The sequence below is a fragment of the Seriola lalandi genome, unplaced genomic scaffold (genome assembly GCF_002814215.2).
Source record: "Seriola lalandi dorsalis isolate HSWRI2012SDOR001 ecotype SW California unplaced genomic scaffold, Sedor1 jcf7180002054486, whole genome shotgun sequence".
Taxonomy (NCBI): Eukaryota; Metazoa; Chordata; class Actinopteri; order Carangiformes; family Carangidae; genus Seriola; species Seriola lalandi.
The window spans coordinates 498,674-511,973 of record NW_019525039.1 but is presented as its reverse complement, the minus strand read 5'-3'; the positions used below and the strand labels follow the sequence as shown (position 1 = coordinate 511,973).

At 41.2% G+C, this 13,300-nt stretch overlaps 1 protein-coding gene across 4 annotated transcripts in view; it reads right to left on the bottom strand.

The window, feature by feature from the left end:
- The window catches only part of prkcaa (protein kinase C, alpha, a), a 141,624-nt gene that overhangs the window by 34,305 nt on the left and 94,019 nt on the right, over positions 1 to 13,300 (bottom strand). For 2 of the 4 annotated variants that reach the window (XM_087175732.1, XM_023412695.2), the window contains exons 9-14: positions 12,547 to 12,576; positions 10,455 to 10,598; positions 10,173 to 10,346; positions 7,016 to 7,107; positions 6,768 to 6,830; positions 6,331 to 6,469 (exon numbers count right to left, since the gene is read on the bottom strand). In XM_087175732.1, the coding sequence (XP_087031858.1) occupies positions 6,331 to 6,469; positions 6,768 to 6,830; positions 7,016 to 7,107; positions 10,173 to 10,346; positions 10,455 to 10,598; positions 12,547 to 12,576 (642 nt within the window). The remainder of the gene's footprint in view (positions 1 to 6,330; positions 6,470 to 6,767; positions 6,831 to 7,015; positions 7,108 to 10,172; positions 10,347 to 10,454; positions 10,599 to 12,546; positions 12,577 to 13,300) is intronic. The other 2 variants (XM_087175733.1, XM_023412696.2) reach the window with 1 other exon arrangement.

Genomic DNA, 13,300 nt, shown 5'->3' with positions numbered 1-13,300 from the left:
ACACTACTGATTTGCTAAGAGGATACAGTTTTAACATGTCGGGTGAACTAGGCCAGTGTTAGACAGCGCATCATTGAGGACCTAATGTGGCACATTCGTTGTGTTGTGTCACTGAGAAATGACCTCATAGTCTCTCTTGCGAAACCATGTGCAATAAGGAATTTAAATGAAATGGAAAGCATGTAGACACATTAGGTCAATGTAGCAAACAGATCCGCAGCGCTGTGTCGGCTTGTGTCACGAGAATGAAAACAGAGAGGAAGAGAGATAGAAAGAGGCAAAGAGAAAGAAACAGAGAGAGAGAGAGAGAGAGAAACAAAGGGGGGGAGAATCAGAGGATGTAAAAAAACAATGAGATAAGACACATTTTGTTTTCTCAGCTACAACTCAGTCAGGATAAGATTCAGGTATATGTTTTTATGCTACCAAGGCGGTCCTAAGGATGGCAATGCTGGTTGGTCGATTGATCAGTTGATTGATTGGTGGGTCGGTCAGTCCATTGCTTTGGTTCAGACTGAAATATTTTTTCTTTTCTTTCTTTGCACAAACATCTACAGGCTCTAGTGGATGACTTCATTGATCCCCCTGACTTGTATCTTTTGCTACTTGCACGTCAAAGTTACAAAACATCAAAAGATTTGGTTCAGACATTCATGACTACCAGTCAATGAATGTTTTTTTGATCCCTGTCATTTCATTGGGAGCCACCAGAAGGTAAAACAGTAACCCAGAGTGCATTCTCTTATAAAATCCGCTGAAGAACAATTGTATTCCCCACACGATGAACCGTTTTGACTTTGTTGGTCCTCCCAATTTGTTTACCAGCACCATCATCAGGTCAGTATTTTAATTTGTACAATGCTTCGGTTTATGACCAAAAACCTCAAAAACTAAGAAAATTCCCATCAGCCTTAGCTGTATTTTCTATTTTGTACTATTTAGCATATGTATCATTGTGAGCATATCAACATTAGCATTTAGCTAGCGAAGTACAGCCCAACAAAGCACGAGCATGGCTGTAGGCTCCTAGCTTTATAGCACAGGCTAGCAGAGGACAGATTAAGACAGCAAGACAGAGAAGCAACTTCATCATTTTTATAAAACTCTCATACGTTCTATTCCATTGTAATGTATTATTTACGGTTGAATTGTCATGTTATTGCCAAACTGTCACAAATGCTAAATCAGTTCCCTATGGAGGAAAAAAAAGGAAAGACAGTTAAAGGTGAAGAGTGAAGAGGAGTCAGATTCTGAGTCTGTGAGAGTGAGGCAAAAAGAAAGAGAGAAGAAAAGAAAAGAAATAAACAGAGAGGACAATCAGAGTTCAGCAAAAAGCAACTGTTTAGATCAGTTTCAGGCCATCCTACAGAGCGCTGCACTAATGTGATGCTGCTGTGACCCGCTGCCCTTGCCACCCATCGCCTGTCTGAAACAACACCAGCGGACATTTACAGTTCCAGGAACGGTGACCTTCGTGCTCTGAACCAGCATGTTAAGTCTAGACATTCAGTTTTCACCTTATTTATTATGTACAAGGATGTTTGTTTGCTTTGCTGTTTGCGTGAGGCTGATGAATACATGAAGTAGTCTTTATTCTGCCAGGTTGCCAGTGATGGAAATAGACAAGCGTGACCTGTGCCTGACATTCACTGCTCTCATCCTGTTTTATTTTTTACTTTATTGTATGAAAGCCTCTGGCCAGGAGAGCTCTGTTGATTCACGGCAGAACAAATGTGTGTGTGTATGTGTGTGAGAGAGAGAGAGAGAGAGGGAGAGAGACACAGAGAGAGAGAGAGAGAGAGAGAGAGTGAAAGAGGGTAAGAGAAAAATAAATTATCTTTGTTTACATTAATCTTTTTTTTTTTTACATGATTCTGAATGTGTGTGTGTGTGTGTGTGTGGGTGTGTGTGTGTGTGTGTGTTTGCATGTGTGCGTGCATGTGCATTGCTTAAGACATCTCTCTCGAATTAGACCTAATGCTACGTGACAGTTCTGGATCAGACTGCTAGCTATTCAAGGCTACTCTCCTCACTACACGCACACACACACACACACACACACACATGCAAACACACACAAGCACCAACCTGTGCTCCTCTAACCCTCATCCTCCATATGGAAACAGAAAAAAAACAACAACAAAAAAAAAAACTCAGTGTGGTTCAAACACTAAAGCGCACATCACCGCCCTTGTGACCAACACTGTTACAGGGTGCTAAGTGAATATCTGCTCTGCTGTTGTTATCGGATCCCTTTGAGGAATGTGTGTGCTGTGGAGCAGATACAGTGTGCATCGGGCCATGCTTTAGTAGTCTGTTTTTGAAAGCATTTCTCAGTAGTGTATGCTGTGGTTGGTTTCATTCACTGATGATATTAATAAGCAGCCTTGGGCTTTACGTGAGAATCCCTCGCCGCAAGTAGCACGGTAGATGAACCTTTTCACATATGATCAAACAGACAACGTAAAAGGGCACCGCAGCAATTTAGTATTGAACTTCCATAAAGTGGGGAGGGCTTGTGAGCGACAGATTACAGAAAGGATGGTCACAAAGGTTAAGAAAAATATGCAGCGTGTACTCCGTGTCAGTTTCAGTTATGCTCAGTTCTTCAGTCTTGAATAAAGGAAAATGTCCTTGTTAATTAGATAATTGTTCTGTGTAAACATGCGAGTCTCAATATCTACACAGATAACTCGACAAACTAAAGGTACAGTGAATAACAGATAAAAACTGTAATTCTCAATTCGCAGTATATAAGATATAATTACAGATTCACAGCTGAACTGCCGCAGCATATGATGTATTATCAATGACACTGTAAAATATTTCTTTCCATGCATCATGTACTTTATCTATTAGCAGTAGCTGACCGATGTTGATGATGTTAATTAAAAATAACCCTATGGGGAAAATACATTGTAATGGCATGCACATGGCGGTATAATGAAGCAGCAGAGAAAAAAATATGCATTTTGATCCCTGAGGCAGAGAGAGGAGAGGAGAGGAGAGGAGAGGAGAGGAGAGGAGAGGATAAAAGATAAAAGATTTCTATAATTTCTGAATTTTCAAATAATCTGTCAGAGAGATAAACTGCCATTAGAAAGTTTCCACAGCTGCTTTCATGCTCCCACTCTCTACACTGCTATCAATTCCTCTCCTCTGTCTCATTTGCTCCTTCTTTCTCACTTTCTCTTTTCCACCTCCTTCTCCCCTCCCCTGACGTTTTTCTCACTTCTCACTCACTTTTCTACCCACGGATGAAGTGATTTTGTAAGACTACTAACAGCTCTGATCTGAAAACACTGGTTTGAGTGCTCAGTAATTGGTGGAAGGGTTTAAAAATGGAGCTGCCGCTGCAAAAGGCATGTGGCCAGACGGCAAGTCCACGATGACTCAGGCTTGCTATTCCCAGTCCTCAAACTTTTGGAGAAATGACAGTCATTATTCAACAACGAAAATGCAGCCACAGTACATATCTGCATCTTAAACAACCATGAATTGTGCACAGTCAAGTCGCCTGAAGCAAAACATTTGGGTACGGTTATAAATGAGCAAAACCGCTTTCAAAGTCACAAGCGCGTGTGAGAACTTTTTGGTTGAAATAAATTAAGTTCCTTCATTAAAGCAAATGAAAAGATGACAGAGAAAATGAATGTTGCAGACTAACCACTTTTGTACATATCAATGCTGTTTGAACATATTAGATTAGTAAGTTCTGCCTCACTAGCTTGTATTATCAAACATTAACACGTTCTGGAGGAACACCAGCTGACAGTAGATCGCAGTTTATGAATTCATTTGTATGATATCATCCTGGCACTGCAGCCCGTTGTTCGAGCACACAGTGGAGTTGAGCAGCGAGGTGGACACTTATGCCTCCTAAAACCACACCACAGCGGGAACGAAGTAAGGCATAGAGGGAAATGGCCCAAGTCAGACGGCTCAATATCCTCAAATGCTCTCCTGAAATGCCGCACAGTGTCGTCGTCGTTAGGCAGTGGGTTTCAGTTCCCGCTTTTCCTTACTTCTTTCCTTCAGTGTCCGGTTACAACTCCTCACAGCTATATAGGTCAGAGTAAACACAGCGAAAACTGCACACCTGCACATGTGTGTGTCTGTGTGTGGTGACTAGCAGCAGGAACACTGCTGCATTCTGTCACCAGGAGACCTAGTGAAAACATTTCTCGTCTCACATCTATGTCAAGATACAAACATGCACAAAACCACCAACACAACTATGTTGCAGAAGTGACCTCACAATAGCAGCTCGTATACACACAAATATGCACTACACAGCATGAGAGGTTTCCTTATTCAGGTTGGCAGGTGTTCCCCACCTCTGTGAATTTGCCCTCTGGTGTCCATATAGGTGGTTCTCAAATCTTTGGAATTTACGGTTGGATGCAGAAAATCAGAAACCTATTTTCCTCCTTTACCACTGACCTTTGACCTACGTGATTAAGGCTGAAAACGGCCTGTCGGAAAGGTGGAGGGGTTTGAATTAAATCCCTCCAAAGACTGACACCTACAACTTGTTGATGTGACTTTCTTCAAATTTCAGAGATCAACCAATTGCGTCACCATCACTCATGTATATGCAATGTCAGGCTGAGTAGATCAATCAAACACAACCTAATGTAGAACGGAGGATGAGGTTATTGACATAAAAAAAAAAAAAGATTTAAAAAATCAGTAACACACTCAAATTAGACAAACTACTCACTGCAGCTTCAGGATGAAAAGAAACAAGCTCTTTTGAATGAGAACTATAGGACATTCCTTTAGTACTGTAGCTGCTTCTGACAGCTTATATAATGTGTATGCACCTAAAGCAGGTTCAATACATGAAAGGTGCTGTAAGAACAATCCAAAACAAGGGACCAATAAAAGTTAATTGCATGAAGCATGTGTCCGAACCATGATGTTAAATTCAGCTAGAAAAATAATTAATAGTTGATCCTTCTGTCAAATGCAATTTGAGGAGCACTTTCCCTCGATTATCTCTGAAAATGTCACCACTGTAAGAGCGTTTTTAAGGTCAGTCCCCACCTAGGAGTGTTTTTGAGTGTGTGCTCAAAAACACTCATGTACAAGTGTGTGCATGATTGGGTTTGTGTGACTGTTGAAAGCGTGTGCGCATTCCGATATTTATCAGTGTATGAAGAACTGTGCGCATGAGGTGCGTCATGCATGTGACTGTGTGCCATCATACGTATGCATGTGTGACTTAGCCTAAAGTGTGTGACATGAACTGTGAGTCTTGGCTATGGAAATAGTAGCTGCTCTGCTCTCCTGCTGTGTGATCCGTGGCTGGCGCTTTAGTGTCAGTCTGACTCTGAATGGTCACAGCATGTTCACCCTGCGTCCGTGGGGCGGAATTAACCTCCCAGTCTATCAGAGAGGGTTTTAGAGAGAATCGATAACGCAGCCCACCATTAAATAGAAGCCAACCAACTGATAATGGCCAGAGAGGTGGACAAACTAAATCAGTACAGAAAGTATGAAAAGCTGAAAGCCGCTGCGTCAGACCTTTCCTGTTATATTTGGTGAAATTAGGAGAAACAGCTTTGAATTATAGATATTAGTCTGGTTTCTAGATTTTGTTCCTATTTGTTTTGTTGAACAAAATGTTGATACCCAGCAAAGTAAGGTAGTTTCATTTTGGAAAATGGCACTGAAATATTTCCAGTGATGCACAACTATGGAGAGCAGTGGGTTTATCAATCATCCATGTCATCTTGGATTTACTGAGCAGGGTCATTCACTTGGTGGAACATTAAGACGTACTGTGCGTCCACATCGTTGTATAGATGTAACTAGTCAAAACTAGCGAAAACAAGCGCAGCATCCAGGCATGTGTGATTGCTACATGACCACAGTCGTGATCAGAAATGACAAGGTCACATTGTAAAGTCAAGTGAGTTTGTCTTGACTTCAGCAATTACCGCTGAAGCTGATCAAACCGACAGTTTGATAAAGGATCGACTTCACTGGCGAGAAAACCGCCAGGAACGTAGAGACCCCAGCTTGTATGTTTGGGTTAATTTGGACTTGCCAGAAGACACACTGGGCATCTGTCTGACCGGGGATGCTTACGTCATTATGCTTGTGTGTATGTGTGTGTGTGTGTGTGTGTGTGTGTGTGTGTGTCTATCCTGAGGCAGTGACCTTAATCTGGAGCACAAGGGTGACACAGGCTTAGACCAGACAGTGACAGAGATGACCTCATGCATCAAAAAAAAAAACACACACACACACACACACACACACACACACACACACACACACACACACACACACACACACATCTCCATGTTGGTCCTTACTCACCTCTGGGGCGATGTAGTCTGGAGTGCCGCAGAAGGTGCGCGTGCTCACTCCTTCTGACATGTTCTCTTTACACATGCCAAAGTCAGCAATCTTAATGTGTCCCTCACAGTCCAGCATCACATTGTCCAACTTCAGATCCCTGAGGAAGCACGCAGACATTCAAAACATCCTCTAAGCTGTTGACTTTTTGCTTTTAGACGTCTCATCAGGTGGCTTTCACCGCTAACGCTAACTGCCTCATTCTTCTGCTATTTATCCCAAACAAACCCCTGCTGCTGCTGCTGCTGCCTGGTGTTTTCATCAAAAGACAAACAAAAGCAGGATCTCTCACTATAGAATGGTTAACTGCTGGTATGATCAGATATGAAATATGTCACAAAATGTCTAATTATTACTTTGAATATGTATGTAAACTGTGTAAACTGGTTAAAACTCACCTGTAGATGATTCCTTTACTGTGCAGGAAGAAAAGACCAGCAGCGATCTCCGCGGCATAGAACCTGCAATAACAACCACACACTTACAGACTCTCAACACATGGAAAATGAACCTTCATAACACTTGAAGAAAGCTTTTCTATATTCCAGAAATAATTCCATCACAGAAGTACTGTTTCTTTTTTTTATTCACCATTGTATTACAATACAAGGTTGCTAAGAGGCTGAGATCAAAAGTGAAATCTTACACTGCCTGAGGCTCCTTGAACTTGCCCACTTGTTGGATATGATACATGAGGTCGCCCCCATTCACATACTCCATAACAAAGTAGAGACGATCCTGTGGTCATACAGAAAGAGGTACACAAGGAGAGGAGATGGACATGGACATGGGGAAGATAGAGGGAGACAAATATGCAACATCACTATTTTTGCACAAAAAAAATTGCAAGTTCCACAAAAGCTGTGAAATAACACAGCTTTTCTATTCGCTGTCAAAGCTCTAAGCAGTAAAGATACAGTTCAGTGTTACAGCCTCCCCTCGCCCCGCTGTCTGAGCCGTTCCATCGTTCCCCGCTACACTTTCCATGACAAGGTGACCTAAAAAGATCACAACAAAGCGTTTCGTGGAAAAAGAAAACACTCAACACAGACATCTGTCAGGAAATATTTTCTTTGTCTAACAGTGCTGGTCCCTTACAGCCCATGACAAGTTTGGCCTGACCCTCGTCAAGCTGTGTTTTTGATGGTCCCTTACTGGCAAAATAAGAAACAACTATCCCTCCTCTGATAAATGCAGACGGTGTACACTACACCCACTCTACATCTCTGTACCTCTCACATTGAGCTGTGTTCTTCTATCTCACTGACACAGTGGTGTTCTCACTCAATAAATGATGCTTCAGCTGGATTTGATTCTGATGAATATTGACAACATACTGTCATACAAACAAACCATTTTGGGATTCTTTTTGAAAAGGGGAATTTCATCGTAAGTCTTAAAGCGTTTGTGTGAAACAGCTAAGTGAGATCAAACCTTGCCTATGAGCCTGTATCTTTACTAACACAAAAGCTGAACTGGATGAAACTCTGGCAGTTTGTTACAGTTGGATACAATGGATACAAAACTGAGGGAAAATAAATCAGACTCTCTAATAACACTTACAGACTGAAACATCCAGACAATAAGACACTCCACAGAGTCTTTCCCAGCAATGCTATACCTGTCTTTAATATGCAAATTTTAGTTCAGGATGAATTATTGTTTGTTTCACGGGTTTATAATTTGAGAAGTTATAAGCAGCAGAATAAAATGCTACAATGTAGGTGCAATTAGGGCTGTCACATTATCAGATTGTGACTACACGATTATCATGGCCAAAAAAATTCACATAGGACTAAATATGCAATCAATACGATATTGTGATCATTTTTTCAGATATTGCGATTGTGATGTGAGTCACCATTTCAGCTGGAAAGGTCATTCTTGCATTTATTTTCATTCACTGAAACTTTTTAGAAAAGATGATGATGTGAATTTGGTTGGTGCTTAATACCAAACAAGAATGTTCCCTTACATCTGGAGAATATGATTTGTAGGCCAGGGCATCTCTGTAACACCACAATACTTAATTTATGTTGTGACACATTTTTTCACATTTTATTTTACTCATTTATTTGGTCATATAGTGATTTCGATAACATTTCGATGAATTTTCAGCCCTAAATTCACAATAACGATATTACTGCGATACCTACAGAAAATTTGAAAAAAAAAAATAGTAATGCTTTCAGTGAAATTCATCCTTAACTTAATTTATTCTACTCTTTTTTGGCAAATAAATTAGTCTCAAATACGAGTGTAGGGAGGTGGAGAGAGAGTCTGTAACATAACTGTACAAAAAGAACATTTACATTTAGTAGATAGTGAAAAGGCAACCAGATGAACTGATAAACATAAGATCCCCAAGACTTAACATCCGCCATCACAATATAATCATATGTGTATTATCAACATGACATTAATATTTCATTTTTTAAATACCATGGTTATTATAAATAATGGTTTATTGCGACAACCCTAGGTTCAACAATTATTTTTTTTAATCCAGTTAAGTCTGTGTGCAACTAAGTTAGTCTGTTTTTGTGTGTGTGTGTGTGTGTGTGTGTGTGTGTGTGTGTGATGTGTGCGTGGGCCGGGGGTGTACACGTGTTTGTGTATTCATGAATATGCTATGAGCCAAGCTGTGTCTCTTTTATTTCCTCCGTCTGCCTGCTGGTGCTACAGCTCTAATCAGCTGCTATAGTTTCAGCTTGGCCTCGTTCAGCTTTGCCGTCGTCTAACCAGTGGCTGGGTGCATTTACCAAGAGGCATTCTGACAAAGCTAACCAATGATTTCCTGCACATGTGGACTAACATGTATGTATGAGGTGTGAGTGGGGGCATGAAAAAGTTCTAACGAAAGAGGCTGTCGGGTTAAATTAGAGGAACTGTAGGGTCTGGTCTTTTTGGAGCTTGACCCTTTCTAGAGACTAAAAATCGGGATATCAGGTTATTTGACTTTATATGTGTCATGAAAGGACAAAGACCATCACATTATGCCGCTCAGTCAGAAACCACCAGCTGTTATTATCTGTGATACCTCGAAGACATGAAAGACATAAAGGAACTTGATCTGAGAGGGATTTGGCTCAGGGTTTAGGAAGTCCTGTCTCCATGTCTGGGTGGGTGTTAAAGCGAAGCAGTGAGAGATGATCCTCGAAGATTTCGTAGACACATGAGGAAGAGGGAAGACTGAGTGCAAGTTATTGTGTACTATATGTGTGTGCATGACAGCTTAGTGTGCCTTAGTGGCATTAAATGTGTAGTTGTTATAATGAAGTTTATGTGTGTGTAGCCGGACTTGTTTCCTTGCATGTGGATGCATACATCTGTATTTGTGTCTGCTCTCATGTAAGGAATCACAATGAACTTGTATTGACATGTGTGTGTGTGTGTGTGTGTGTGTGTGTCAGCATGTGCTACATAATGTGCCTGTGTGTGTGTGCACAAAATACATGTATTTATGAGAGCGTGTCTCTTCACTCATACACTATGTGCTCTCAGGTTGTGTGGTCTGGTTCTGGTATGACTACACACACACACACACACACACACACTCACACACACACACACACACACACACACACACACACAAACACACACTCCTCAGCATTCCAATTGGGGTTTGTTTGTTTCCTCTTCTGTTTTTGTTTTTAATTGTACTCGTCATGCACGTCCTCTACTGCTCTCTACATCACTTCATGAGTAATATGTTTAGCTAAAAGCCCACTCATGAATTAATTTGACCTGACCTGACCTGGGGTGACTTGTCCTGATGTGTTTTCCAGGAGCCTTTTACCTACCACAGTCTGGAAGCACGAGTGGAGCTGTGTGAGGAAGGGCGGCTTGTCCTCTTGGGCCAGGACCCTCTTCTCCACCATGGTGCATTCGACGTCATCGTCCTGGATCACCACGTCCTTCTTCAGGATCTTGATTGCGTACAGCTCTTCAGTGGTCTTCATCTCTGCCAGCATGACCTTCGGAGAAAGAGGGAGAGGGGTGGAGACAGGGTGGGGAACAATTTATTCTTGGACGTCTTGCTCTCTTTGTTGAGATGCATTTTGATTTCAGCTCAGCTGCCTCACCTTGCCGAAGCTTCCTTTCCCCAGCACAGCCAGGAACAAGAAGTCGCTGAGTTTGACTTGGTCCAGGCTGTTGGAGGGCAGCTGGCTGGAGCGGGAGTCATCCATCTCGTCGATCACCTTCTTACCTGGGCCTAGCTTGGCTTTCTGTACTCAGGGCACAGAGGACAAAGTGTGTAAGAGATACACATCTTAAAAGAAACACACACATAATGTAAAGTGACAGTGTGTAGTTTAATCAAAATAACTAGTTCCTCAAATTCATAAAATGTAGACCTTGAAAAGTTATCAAATTGAAAAGAGACCGAACAGTTTCTTTGTGGTGGATTCTTCTTGTGGTGAGATGCAATGAGCAACATTTCCAGACCAAACCTTCCAATGTCCCTGTCGTTAAAATCTCTACAGTCACTATCGTACACAAGAATATTACAGATGTTTGAATTTCATTCATAAGATGTCATATGACAGCTTTAGCTGATTATCCTCTTCATGTGCTCACACACTCACTCACACTGTTGATTTGCTCAATCACAGCCACAATACACCGATTGATAAGCAGAATTCAAAATTAAGTGGGTGAAATGAGACTGTGGTGCCATTGTGGAGCTGATGTGATAAAAAAAAATGGCCCCATACAAACAAATACCATTTAATAAAGTGCAATAAACTGTGTCAAACAAGAGGAGACGTTAACATTTATTTACAATTGTTATCTTGTTGCCTGTGACCCAGCCAGCGTAAAACATGATAACAAGCAATTCTCATTAAAATGAATTACAAGCTCAGTACGGGATGTTCTTGTCAACTGTTATTTGTTAACATCATAATTCAGGGGGAACTTTAAACTAGATCACTAACATTATGAAGAATGAGCATGAATATATGTATGTTAAGTGGACACTTTTATCGAAGGTCAGACTATCTAGACACTCTTGCATATCACTTAACATGTTGTGAAGATGCACCTGCATAACTGGAAACAGAACATCATTTTAAGCATTACATTATTGCAATCACTTAAAGGCAGACTCTAAAAAAAAGCCATTTCTATTGTTATAATCACATCAAACCTAACAACTGCACTGCTGATTTCTCACTGGAGACTCCTGGAGTAATGAAGGCAAGGATGCCACACTGTGGCTTCTCCATGTGCATGCATGCGCAGACAACTTTCTCTGACGTTGACCTGTATTTGCAGAAATGTAAAGAGCTTCTCTTCTTTGTATTTCCTCCATGCCAAAGACATGCTCAATCTCCCAGTGGGGCAAGATGCTTCAAGACGCTTGCTAGAAAACTACAGCACATTATGCTAAAAAAAAAATACACACCTTCGAGGCATCCTGAATGCTGAAAAACTACCAAATATCACATAAGTTTCCCTACTTTTCTGTCTTTCTGCACAAAAACACACCCCACATTGACATGTCCAGGTTTCACACTCAGCCAAGGCCAAACACAGATCCAAAATCATGCTGTACTCCGACACCATAACTACAATCTACATCCACATGCTACAAAGAAGTTCCTGAGAAGATAGATGGATGTAATCTAGATATGTGTAAGTAAAGGGGAAGTCATGCCCCCTGTGAGCAACCCACCTTTAGCAGATGTAAAGCCAGTGAAGGTCGCTTTAGTATTAACAAATAATCACTAACAGTTTCTAGACAAAGTCGCTCATGTATTTTGGAGAAAATGGTTTCAAGACTCTTTCAATATCTGTTGACAGAAACAAGAGATCTGCAGGAAAAGAATGGATGTTATCCAACAACAGACTGATATGACACATTCCCTGATTCATCACTTTTCACACTTCAGGAATCACTTTAAAATTCATTTTACGCTTCAATTCAGACTATTTCAAATATTCGGATTAAATCAAGACGTTTAACGTGGCACAACCAACGCTGAGCAGCTTTAGTTTGGTTAATGGCATCTACCATAGTCTGCTCTTAATCTGGGAGAGCAGCAGCAAAACTCAAAGCAGAGCAGACCGCACCAGACCACAGCACACCTGTAAGCTTTAGCCAATGAAAAGAGCCTGGCCGAGCCGAGCCGAGCCGAGCGAGCAGCCTTACTTCCTTCCTCTCAGACGCACCTGATCAGAGTCTTCCACAACTGCTTGGTCCTGAAACCATAGGGAGAAGGGAGCCAAAAAGGCTCACTCACTTAGTACGCTTGAGTATAGGTGTGAGCCACAACAGCTGATTCTCATATGCAGATAGCTGCGGGGCAATAAGAGTGTAACTCATACACACAGACAAAAAGGAAATTGCAGAGTTCGATCCATAGGTGGTTGAATATATGTTTGCAGTGCTGCCACTATAACAGTCACAGTGATATAGTGGTATCTATCAGTGTGGCACAAACATGGAACATGCACATAACTTAAGTGAAAATGACCTGACCTCTATTATTTTCCTGAACAAGCAAAAACCCCAAATGTGACTTCATTTTTTATGTGTCATTAAAGTTGGATAACTAGTTGGATATTACCATGGTGATTAAAAAAAAAAAAAAAACTGAAGGTCAAAGAAATTCAGCAAATGTGACTGAGAATCATAAACTATAAAGTCGGTGTGGAAATCAAATCTTCGAGTATGATGAACAAGCAAGGTGAAGATTTATGAGTGGAAAAAATAGTGTTACCTTGCAAGCATACACACACACAGACACACACACAGACACACACACAGACACACACACAGACACACACACAGACACACACACACACACACACACACACACACACACAGCAACATTATTCTGGCGATGTATGTCAGTTCAGTGCTGACATCTGGTGGCCACAATAGGTTTTGTTTCTCTACATGTGCTGTATCAAGTGTGGCCTA